At 36.8% G+C, this 12,166-nt stretch overlaps 1 protein-coding gene across 1 annotated transcript in view; it reads right to left on the bottom strand.

Annotated features, from left to right (window-relative positions):
* LOC102801279 (uncharacterized) overlaps positions 1-12,166 on the bottom strand; it is a 56,411-nt gene that overhangs the window by 21,365 nt on the left and 22,880 nt on the right. Inside the window, exons 6-9 of the mRNA XM_085497520.1 lie at positions 11,150-11,275; positions 7,990-8,297; positions 2,637-2,814; positions 1,614-1,810 (exon numbers count right to left, since the gene is read on the bottom strand). Coding sequence (XP_085353646.1) covers positions 1,614-1,810; positions 2,637-2,814; positions 7,990-8,297; positions 11,150-11,275 — 809 coding nt within the window. The remainder of the gene's footprint in view (positions 1-1,613; positions 1,811-2,636; positions 2,815-7,989; positions 8,298-11,149; positions 11,276-12,166) is intronic.

Below are 12,166 nucleotides of genomic sequence, written 5' to 3' on the forward strand. Positions count from 1 at the left end.
ACATGTCAGCGATACATTTTGAAAAAACAAGATGTCTGCCAGTTGGCCATTTTGGATTTGAACACAATACAAATCATCATGGATATGTATCTCAACATATATAATATTTCTATCAACAACAAATCCTGTCCAAGATACCACATATTCCAGAAAACCAGAAGGATGCCAGTTGACCATTTTTGATCAGATTATGAAACAAGCTGACATGAACATGTATCCTAAGGAAGACTGTGAATGTAAGAGGAAGGAAGACTGTGCAGGTAACACATTGTTATGTGAGGTAGGGAGACTGGTGGACTCCTTCATGCATGATGTATGTGCCAAATATGAATGAAAATGGTCTGGAAGATATAGTAGTATAGTATGTGAAACAAATTGTGCAATGTATATATAACAAATTTGAATGAAAATGACAAACCAGTGTCCATGATACAACATTTCAGAAAAACCAGATGGCTGCCAATCGGCCATCTTGGATTGAATCAGTAAACCACTGCATGTGTACATGCAAAGAATGAACAGATTTGGTCCACAGGGTATTGAAATATGACTCCAGAGTCCAAATTATAACTTCGTTTGAACAGATACTAATATTGCTAGGTTACTCTGACAACATACTGAAATTAAACATATCACTAAATAGTCTAAATGTTGGTGATTGTTTTTACCGTTTTGATGGTATTCTCAAGTAGTTCTCACATTTCACACATATTTATAGCATGGCACATTTCACACATATTCATATTATGAAGATTGCAGACGTATTCATAGCATATAGTCATGAAACATTTCACACATATTTATAGCATGAAACATTTCACACATATTTATAGCATGAAACATTTCACACATATTTATAGCATGAAACATTTCACACATATTTATAGCATGAAATATTTCACACATATTTATAGCATGAAATATTCCACATATTTATAGCATGAAATATTTCGCACATATTCATAGCATGAAATATTTCACATATTCATAGCATGAAATATTTCACACATATTTATAGCATGAAACATTTCACACATATTTATAGCATGAAATATTTCACACATATTTATAGCATGAAATATTCCACATATTTATAGCATGAAATATTTCGCACATATTCATAGCATGAAATATTTCACATATTCATAGCATGAAATATTTCACATATATTTATAGCATGAAACATTTCACACATATTTATAGCATGAAATATTTCACAAATATTCATAGCATGAAATTTTCACACATATTCATAGCATGAAATATTTCACACATATTAATAGCATGAAATATTTCACACATATTTATAGCATGAAATATTTCACACATATTTATAGCATGAAATGTTTCACACATATTCATAGCATGAAACATTTCACACATATTCATAACATGAAATATTTCACACATATTCATAGCATGAAACATTTCACACATATTCATGGCATGAAATATTTCACACATATTTATAGCATGAACTATTTCACACATATTCATAGCATGAAACATTTCACACATATTTATAGCATGAAATAATGTATGTCACATAATATTCACAGACCTCAATAATGGAACAACTTTATTAGCAGACTTAATTTAATTCAAATACTTACCTGAATTGCATTTCTAGATTTTTATCCTTGGTTTCCACTATTTGCTGTACATAGCAATGTAAGACTAGATTGGAGAGTTCCTTTCTCTCGTTTGGTAGTAGTTCAGCTGGTTTACTAAGAACAACTTTAAGATGGGTCAAAATCTCTTTCATTCTCCCATACTTTGCAAAGCTAGCTATCCACTTCATGTTATCACACTGTGTACAAAAAAGAACCAAGAAATTGCACTACATAATCACCAGGAGTTCTTAAATTGAAGAAATATAAAAGTTTGAACATTAACAGTCAGTACATGTCGAGGTATGGCTCCAGATCTGCATTCATTAAAACAAAAAGGCCATTAGTAGGCCATTTTGAATCTGATCTGAAACAAGTGACAAGACAGTTAAATAGCTTCGTTGTTCTTCAAGAACATTGTGGTAGTGAAGTTGAGAACAAATTGTTCACAAAAAAATAGTAAATATCAAAGCAATCAGGTTGACACTGTTCAAGAAGTATTCAAAAATGGCAAAAATAGAGAATTAAAGATATCGTCATGAAATGAACAAATCTGATTGTGCTAGTAGTTTTCAAGAAAACGAAAATTGTTGAAAGATGGACGACAGACGGACGACAACAGAGAATCACCTATATGAACAGCTCATTTACAATTACAGCGAACCTTAAAAACAAAATGTGCGTCAAAGTCACATAATATCTGATGTTTGAATCGAATTCTTCAATACTAATCTGTACCATTTGGCCATTTTAATAAATGAGCATAAGTGTGACGTGATGTGTGATGTATATATAAAGTTAAAAAACAGATGTTCAAGGTATATACCTCCTCATATATCTATTTACCTCACTAAGTACCTCTCTAACGACTTTACTTCCAATTCTGTCAATTTAAGTAACTTACCAGAACATAATTGTCCATTATGACTTGCATGTACCAGTGGTGGTCAATATATATTATGTGCTTGACTGTATAAATTAAAAAAAAACACAAATCCGAGCCAGTACATACTTTATCAGACATACCTTTGAGAGACTGAAGAGTTTCATGGCTTGTATAAACTCTCCTTTCTTAAGCCTGAGTTTAGCAGCTGCTTCATAGAGTGTATTGATGTCTAGACCAAGTACAATTCCAAGTCTATCAGCTATAGAAGAATCATTGTGCTGTACAGCCAACTGAAGAAATAACTTCTCAGGAGAGATTCTGTGAATGTAAGAGGAAGGAAAACTGTGAATGTAAGAGGAAGGAAGACAGTGAATGTAAGAGGAGAAAAGACTCTGTGAATGTAAGAGGCAGTAAGACTTAGTGAATGCTAGAGGTGGTAGGAAGACTGTTTATGTAAGATAAAGGAAGACTCTGAATGCGAGAGGAAAGAAAATAGTGAATGTAAGAGGAAAGAAAATAGTGAATGTAAGAGCAAAGAAAAACTCTGTGAATGTAAGAGGGAGAAAGCGACTGTGAAAGTAAGAGGAAGGAAGACTGTGAATGTAAGAAGAAGGAAGACTGTGAATGTAAGAAAAGGGAAGACTGAGAGAAAGGAAGAGTGTGAATGTAAGATAAAGGAAGAGTGTGAATGTAAGAGAAATGAAGACTGAGAGGAAGGAAGACTGTGAATGTAAGAGGAAGGAAGACTGTGAATGTAAGAGGAAGGAAGACTGTGAATGTAAGAGGAAGGAAGAGTGTGAATGTAAGAGGAAGGAAGACTGTGAATGTAGGAGGAAGGAAGAGTGTGAATGTAGAAAAAAGGAAAAAACTCTGTGAATGTAAAAGGGAGAAAGTGACTGTGAAAGTAAGAGGAAGGAAGACTGTGAATGTAAGAAGAAGGAAGACTGAGAGAAAGGAAGAGTGTGAATGTAAGAGGAAGGAAGACTGTGAATGTAAGAAGAAGGAAGACTGAGAGGAAGGAAGACTGTGAATGTAAGAGGAAGGAAGACTGTGAATGTAAGAGGAAGGAAGAGTGTGAATGTAAGAGGAAGGAAGACTGTGAATGTAGGAGGAAGGAAGAGTGTGAATGTAGGAGAAAGGAAGAGTGTGAATGTAAGAGGAAGGAAGAGTGTGAATGTAAGAGGAAGGAAGACTGAATGTAAGAAGAAGGAAGACTGAGAGGAAAGAAGAGTGTGAATGTAGGAGGAAGGAAGAGTGTGAATGTAGGAGGAAGGAAGACTCTGTGAATGTAAGAGAAAGGAAGACTTTGTGAATGCAGGAGGAAGGAAGAGTGTGAATGTAAGAGGAAGGAAGACTGTGAATGTAAGAAGAAGGAAGACTGAGAGGAAGGAAGAATGTGAATGTAAGAGGAAGGAAGACTGTGAATGAAAGAGGAAGGAAGAGTGTGAATGTAAGAGGAAGGAAGACTGTGAATGTAGGAGGAAGGAAGAGTGTGAATGTAGGAGAAAGGAAGACTCTGTGAATGTAGGAGAAAGGAAGACTCTGTGAATGTAAGAGAAAGGAAGACTGAATGTAAGAAGAAGGAAGACTCTGTGAATGTAAGAGGAAGGAAGAGTGTGAATGTAAGAGGAAGGAAGACTGTGAATGTAGAAGGAAGGAAGAGTGTGAATGTAGAAGAAAGGAAAAAACTCTGTGAATGCAAGAGGGAGAAAGCGACTGTGAAAGTAAGAGGAAGGAAGACTGTGAAAGAAAGAGGAAGGAAGACTGTGAATGTAAGAAGAAGGAAGACTGAGAGAAAGGAAGAGTGTGAATGTAAGAGGAAGGAAGACTGTGAATGTAAGAAGAAGGAAGACTGAGAGGAAGGAAGACTGTGAATGTAAGAGGAAGAGTGTGAATGTAAGAGGAAGGAAGACTGCGAATGTAGGAGGAAGGAAGAGTGTGAATGTAGGAGAAAGGAAGACTGTGAATGTAAGAGGAAGGAAGACTGAATGTAAGAGGAAGGAAGACTGAATGTAAGAAGAAGGAAGACTGAGAAGAAAGAAGAGTGTGAATGTAGGAGGAAGGAAGACTCTGTGAATGTAAGAGGAAAGAAGACTTTGTGAATGTAGGAGGAAGGAAGAGTGTGAATGTAAGAGGAAGGGAGACTGTGAATGTAAGAAGAAGGAAGACTGAGAGGAAAGAAGAGTGTGAATGTAAGAGGAAGGAAGACTGTGAATGTAAGAGGAAAGAAGAGTGTGAATGTAAGAGGAAAGAAGAATGTGAATGTAAGAGGAAGGAAGACTGTGAATGTAAGAGGAAGGAAGAGTGTGAATGTAAGAGGAAGGAAGACTGTGAATGTAGGAGGAAGGAAGAGTGTGAATGTAGGAGAAAGGAAGACTCTGTGAATGTAGGAGAAAGGAAGACTCTGTGAATGTAAGAGAAAGGAAGACTGAATGTAAGAAGAAGGAAGACTGAGAGGAAAGAAGAGTGTGAATGTAGGAGGAAGGAAGAGTGTGAATGTAAAAGGAAGGAAGACTCTGTGAATGTAAGAGGAAGGAAGACTTTGTGAATGTAGGAGGAAGGAAGACTCTGTGAATGTAAGAGGAAGGAAGAGTGTGAATGTAAAAGGAAGGAAGACTGTGAATGTAGAAGGAAGGAAGAGTGTGAATGTAGAAGAAAGGAAAAAACTCTGTGAATGCAAGAGGGAGAAAGCGACTGTGAAAGTAAGAGGAAGGAAGACTGTGAAAGAAAGAGGAAGGAAGACTGTGAATGTAGGAGGAAGGAAGAGTGTGAATGTAGGAGAAAGGAAGACTCTGTGAATGTAGGAGAAAGGAAGACTATGTGAATGTAGGAGAAAGGAAGACTGAATGTAAGAAGAAGGAAGACTGAGAGGAAAGAAGAGTGTGAATGTAGGAGGAAGGAAGAGTGTGAATGTAAAAGGAAGGAAGACTGTGTGAATGTAAAAGGAAGGAAGACTCTGTGAATGTAAGAGGAAGGAAGACTTTGTGAATGTAGGAGGAAGGAAGACTCTGTGAATGTAAGAGGAAGGAAGAGTGTGAATGTAAGAGGAAGGAAGACTGTGAATGTAGAAGGAAGGAAGAGTGTGAATGTAGAAGAAAGGAAAAAACTCTGTGAATGCAAGAGGGAGAAAGCGACTGTGAAAGTAAGAGGAAGGAGACTGTGAAAGAAAGAGGAAGGAAGACTGTGAATGTAAGAAGAAGGAAGACTGAGAGAAAGGAAGAGTGTGAATGTAAGAGGAAGGAAGACTGTGAATGTAAGAAGAAGGAAGACTGAGAGGAAGGAAGACTGTGAATGTAAAAGGAAGGAAGACTGTGAATGTAAGAGGAAGAGTGTGAATGTAAGAGGAAGGAAGACTGCGAATGTAGGAGGAAGGAAGAGTGTGAATGTAGGAGAAAGGAAGACTCTGTGAATGTAAGAGGAAGGAAGACTGAATGTAAGAAGAAGGAAGACTGAGAAGAAAGAAGAGTGTGAATGTAGGAGGAAGGAAGACTCTGTGAATGTAAGAGGAAAGAAGACATTGTGAATGTAGGAGGAAGAAAGAGTGTGAATGTAAGAGGAGGGGAGACTGAATGTAAGAAGAAGGAAGACTGAGAGGAAAGAAGAGTGTGAATGTAAGAGGAAGGAAGACTGTGAATGTAAGAGGAAAGAAGAGTGTGAATGTAAGAGGAAGGAAGACTGTGAATGTAAGAGGAAAGAAGAATGTGAATGTAAGAGGAAGGAAGACTGTGAATGTAAGAGGAAGGAAGAATGTGAATGTAAGAGGAAGGAAAACTGTGAATGTAAGAGGAAGGAAGACTGAATGTAAGAGGAAGGAAGATTGTGAATGTAAGAGGGAGGAAGACTGTGAATGTAAGAGGAAGGAAGACTGTGAATGCAAGAGGAAGGAAGACTGTGAATGTAAGAGGGAGGAAGACTGTGAATGTAAGAGGAAGGAAGACTGTGAATGTAAGAAGAAGAAAGACTGTGAATGTAGGAGGAAGGAAGAGTGTGAATGTAGGAGAAAGGAAGACTCTGTGAATGTAAGAGAAAGGAAAACTGAATGTAAGAAGGAAGACTGAGAGGAAAGAAGAGTGTGAATGTACGAGGAAAGAAAAGTGTGAATGTAAGAGGAAGGAAGACTGTGAATGTAAGAGGAAAGAAGAATGTGAATGTAAGAGGAAAGAAGAATGTGAATGTAAGAGGAAGGAAGACTGTGAATGTAAGAGGAAGGAAGAATGTGAATGTAAGAAGAAGGAAGACTGTGAATGTAAGAGGAAGGAAGACTGTGAATGCAAGAGGAAGGAAGACTGTGAATGTAAGAGGAAGGAAGACTGTGAATGTAAGAGGGAGGAAGACTGTGAATGTAAGAGGAAGGAAGACTGTGAATGTAAGAGGAAGAAAGACTGTGAATGCAAGAGGAAGGAAGACTGTGAATGTAAGAGGAAGGAAGACTGTGAATGTAAGAGGGAGGAAGACTGTGAATGTAGGAGGAAGAAAGAGTGTAAATGTAGGAGAAAGGAAGACTCTGTGAATGTAAGAGGAAGGAAGACTGAATGTAAGAAGAAGGAAGACTGAGAGGAAAGAAGACTGTGAATGTATGAGGAAGGAAGACTGTGAATGTAGGAGGAAGGAAGAAGGAAGACTGTGAATGTAAGAGGAAGGAAGACTTTGTGAATGTAAGAGGAAGGGAGACTGTGAAGTAAGAGGAAGGAAGAATGTGAATGTAAGAGGAAGGAAGATTGTAAATGTAAGAGGAAGGAAGACTTTGTGAATGTAAGAGGAAGGAAGACTGTGAATGAAAGAGGAAGGAAGACTGTGAATGTAAAAGGAAGGAAGACTGTGAATGTAAGAGGAAGGAAGACTGTGAATGTAAGAGGAAGGAAGACTGTGAATGTAAGAGGAAGGAAGAATTTGAATGTAAGAGGAAGGAAGACTGTGAATGTAAGAGGAAGGAAGACTGTGAATGTAAGAGGAAGGAAGATTGTGAATGTAAGAGGAAGGAAGACTGTGAATGTAAGAGGAAAGATATTTGTGAATGTAAGAGGAAGGAAGACTGTGAATGTGAAACATTATGTGTGGGAGACTTATACATGTATGTACATGCTATACTGATTTCTTAAACTTGCAAAGTGAAGCATTCCAGAACTGATATGTACATGCCATATTTGTGTATTGATTGTGAGGTTTTACTAAAAAAATGCAAATTAACTCTAGATGATGTTTAAGGTATTGAGGATTGGAATTTTAGATGAAGTGAAATCATTCATTCAACTCTGCCCGTGTCATCTCTTTTGTTGCCTACAGACCACAGCATCAACTGAACATAGCACTAGAAACCCCTGTACTTACTGTAAACCCACATGATTTATTCAGATTGATCCCAACCACCAATACAAGACTTGATAACTTACCGGTAGTTTGCTAAACAATCTGTTTTATAATGTGATACATTTAATATGTGTCATATCATTAGTTTGCTAATATCATCTCTGACACTCAATTAGGATGTCTTACCTTGGTCTACATTGGTAAATAGCAGCATTGGTTATGACTAGACAGCCATCTAAAACAGTATGACATTCTGTTTCAGAGACCTGATTAGCTGCCGTGGTACGTTTCACCTCCCCCATGCTGTCCATCTGTTCTTCCCGATGTCTTCTTTCCAGGTTAATCAAGTACTGTGGAGGAAAGCTTTCCTTGTACACTTCCAGAATTACTTCATTGGCGGGAAGTGAGAACATCTGTACAATAGCATCAGTGTCTCCTTCAGTTGTTGGGGAAGAAGTTTCTGACATTTGGTTGGATATAACACTTAAGTGCACCTGGGGTAGCAAAAAAAAAAAAAAAACATTTTATAAATTACACAACTTTGTGTTTGAAAAGTATTTTATCTGGTTTGAATAAAAGAGTAAAGATTCATATGTGAGTAAAAAACGATTCTTTGTTGTAAAAAATTTATTTTCTATATCTCATCAAAGGTCATAATTTATTGGACTGATCATAATGGGAATTTTTAACTATAATGAACATATTTTAAAAGCTCTAGAAAAATAATGTTGAAAAATATAGAACAAGTCATTCAAAATGACACAGTCCCCGTTAAATTAAGTTCTCTCGTCATATTAAAGCGGAGGGGTTGTCGCGAGTGTGTCCTTGAAACTTGAGTTCCATGTGACGTATACAACAGATTGTTTATTTACATCAAAACACATGTTCCGTGTAGTAGTAATATAGCCAAAAATAAAAACAGCCGTTATTCGGCCTTTTTTGATTTTTTGATTATGAAACACACTGATATGTATGATGTATGTGCCAAATACGAATGAAAATGGTACATAAATTGTGGAAATATAGTAGTAAGACCAAAAAGTCAGATGGCTGTCAATCGGCCATCCATGACCAGATTTTGAAACAAATTGTCATGGACATGCATCCTAACATGTATGAAGTACATGTATGTGCCAAATTTGAATGAAAACTGACAGAGCACGTCCAAGATACTGCATAAAAAAACAAAAACAAAATGCCTGCCAGTCAACCATCTTTGATCCAATTGCGAAATAAATCGTCATGGACATCATGTATCCTAACATGTATAATCCATATACCAAGTTTGAATGACAACTGACAAAGCATGTCCAAAATACAACATTTTCAAAAAACAAGATGGCTGCCAGTCGGCCATTTTTAATCGAATTGCTAAACCACTGCATGTGCATATGTCCCACATAAGGTACTAGGCACATGCAAAGAATGAACGAAATCGGTCTACAGGATTCTGAAATATGACTCTGGACAGACTGAGGGACGGACGGACACATGGACGGATGGACAGACTCGCGGACGGTCGGGGACATGTATCCGAACATGTATGATCTATGTACTAAATTTGAATGAAAACTGACAAAGCATGTTCAAAATACGACATTTTCAAAAAAACAAGATGGCTGCCAGTCGGCCATCTTTGATCCAATTGTGAAATAAATCGTCATGAACATGTATCTTAACATGTTCAATCTAAGTACCAAGTTTGAATGAAAACTGATAAATAAGATGGCTGCCAGTCAGCCATTTTGACTCGAATCGCTAAACCACTGCATGTGCATATGTCCCACATAAAGTACTAGGCACATACAAAGAATGAACAGAATCGGTTCAAGGGATTCGGAGATATGACTTCGTCTGAACGGGGACTATTAAAAATGTTACCGGTACATCTGATTTTTTTTGTAAAAAGTAACAACTGTTCAGTAAATAAAAAAATGAAATTTGGAGAAAGCGGTTATGTCCATAAAAGGTACAGTACAAATGCAAAGTATAACTCAATGAGTTGAGAAAAAGATTAAATATGAAATGTAATATGTGGTTGTTTGTACATTACCACCAGCGAGTGATCAAACTGCAGTCACAATTATTATTTGAAAGTAAAAATATTCAGATTAACAAGGGTGTAAGTAAATACCAATGAGGACAACCACATGGTAATCTTTGGACACTTATCGTTTGAAGTAGTATTTTATTTGGAAAGATTTCATAAGTCATAGGATGATCAAACTATACATGATTTATTAATGAATTGTGAACTGTACTTGGTATTAAAGCAACAAACATACAATCATGTACTTCTTCGTTTCTCGCCTAGTTTCACCCATGTCATATAAAAGTATACTCTATATTCAGTATTGATATTCATACACAATATAAGATTTGATAGGAGATTTCATTTTTGACACTGTAATATGCTGACTTGTATTGGTAGTAATCTTATTCGTGACAACCAGAATTGTGAACTCACCTGTCTATCAGAGTCACACTTAATTCCCACTGACATGATAACTAGAGTTGTAAACTCACCTGTCTATCAGAGTCACACTTAATTCCCACTGACATGATAACCAGAGTTGTAAACTCACCTGTCTATCAGAGTCACACTTAATTCCCACTGACATGATAACCAGAGTTGTGAACTCACCTGTCTATCAGAGTCACACTTAATTCCCACTGACATGATAACCAGAGTTGTGAACTCACCTGTCTATCAGAGTCACACTTAACTCCCACTGACATGATAACCAGAGTTATAAACTTACCTGTCTATCAGAGTCACACTTAATTCCCACTGACATGATAACCAGAGTTGTAAACTCACCTGTCTATCAGAGTCACACTTAACTCCCACTGACATGATAACCAGAGTTGTAAACTCACCTGTCTATCAGAGTCACACTTAACTCCCACTGACATGATAACCAGAGTAATAAACTTACCTATCAGAGTCACACTTAATTCCCACTCACATGATAACCAGAGTTATAAACTTACCTGTCTATCAGAGTCACACTTAATTCCCACTGACATGATAACCAGTTATAAGCTTACCTGTCTATCAGAGTCACACTTAATTCCCACTGACATGATAACCAGAGTTGTAAACTCACCTGTCTATCAGAGTCACACTTAACTCCCACTGACATGATAACCAGAGTTGTGAACTCACCTGTCTATCAGAGTCACACTTAACTCCCACTGACATGATAACCAGAGTTATAAACTTACCTGTCTATCAGAGTCACACTTAATTCCCACTGACATGATAACCAGAGTTATAAACTTACCTGTCTATCAGAGTCACACTTAATTCCCACTGACATGATAACCAGAGTTGTAAACTCACCTGTCCCTCAGGCTCACGCCTAATGATGGAAAACATCAGTCTATCAGTCAATAGTATATGTTTGCTGTTTGGTAGTACTTGATATACATATAAAGGTAACCAGTTGTCAATACTGCCATCAAATACCTACAATATGAAACATCAATTCGGGCAAAAAATGATACAATGAGCCAATGTAAAACCTGAATATGTACATATAATAATGTTGCTTTCAACCACTCATACTACCTGCTTAATTTGTTCAGTAAAGTGACCATACATATACACAGATTGTCAATCTGAAAATTGTTGGTTTGAATACAGGATATGTTGCATTTTTTAAACAAGCAGCCTGTCGGCTGAGATAGCTCCGCTGTTAGCAATGCACATGGCAATTAAAGAACAGAAGATATCATTAGAAAATGAACAAATCTGAGAGAGGTCCACATGTAGTACCTATATGTATATTATATCAAAGCAATTGGACTTGAGGTTTTTAACAAGAAGTCAAAAATATCACTTTTTACCAAAAATGACAAAAATATTCACCAAAATTAGAAAATTAAAGATATCATTACAAAATGAACAAATCTGAGAGAGGTCCACATGTAGTACCTATATATGTAATATCAAAGCAATTGGAGTTGTGGTTTTCAACAAGAAGTCGAAAATATCACTTTTTACCAAAAATGACAAAAATATTCACCAAAATTAGAGAATTGAAGATATCATCATGAAATGAACAAATCTGAGAGAGGTCTACCCAAGGTACATATACACCAAGTATCAAAGCATTCAGGCCTTGTAGTTTTCAAGAAGAAGTCGAAAAAGTAAAACATTGACACGGACGACGACGGACGACGACGGACAATCACTCATATGATAAGCTCCGCTCGACAAAGTCGACAGCGGAGCTAATAAAACTTGATGGATTATTTACGTTATTACATGTATTATTAAATAAGCAGCCTGTCGACTGAGATAGCTCCGCTGTTAGCAATGCACATTTCAATTAAAGAACTGAAAATATTCATTAAA

The sequence above is a fragment of the Saccoglossus kowalevskii genome, chromosome 3 (assembly GCF_978046115.1).
Source record: "Saccoglossus kowalevskii chromosome 3, keSacKowa6.1, whole genome shotgun sequence".
In the NCBI taxonomy this organism is placed as follows: domain Eukaryota; kingdom Metazoa; phylum Hemichordata; class Enteropneusta; family Harrimaniidae; genus Saccoglossus; species Saccoglossus kowalevskii.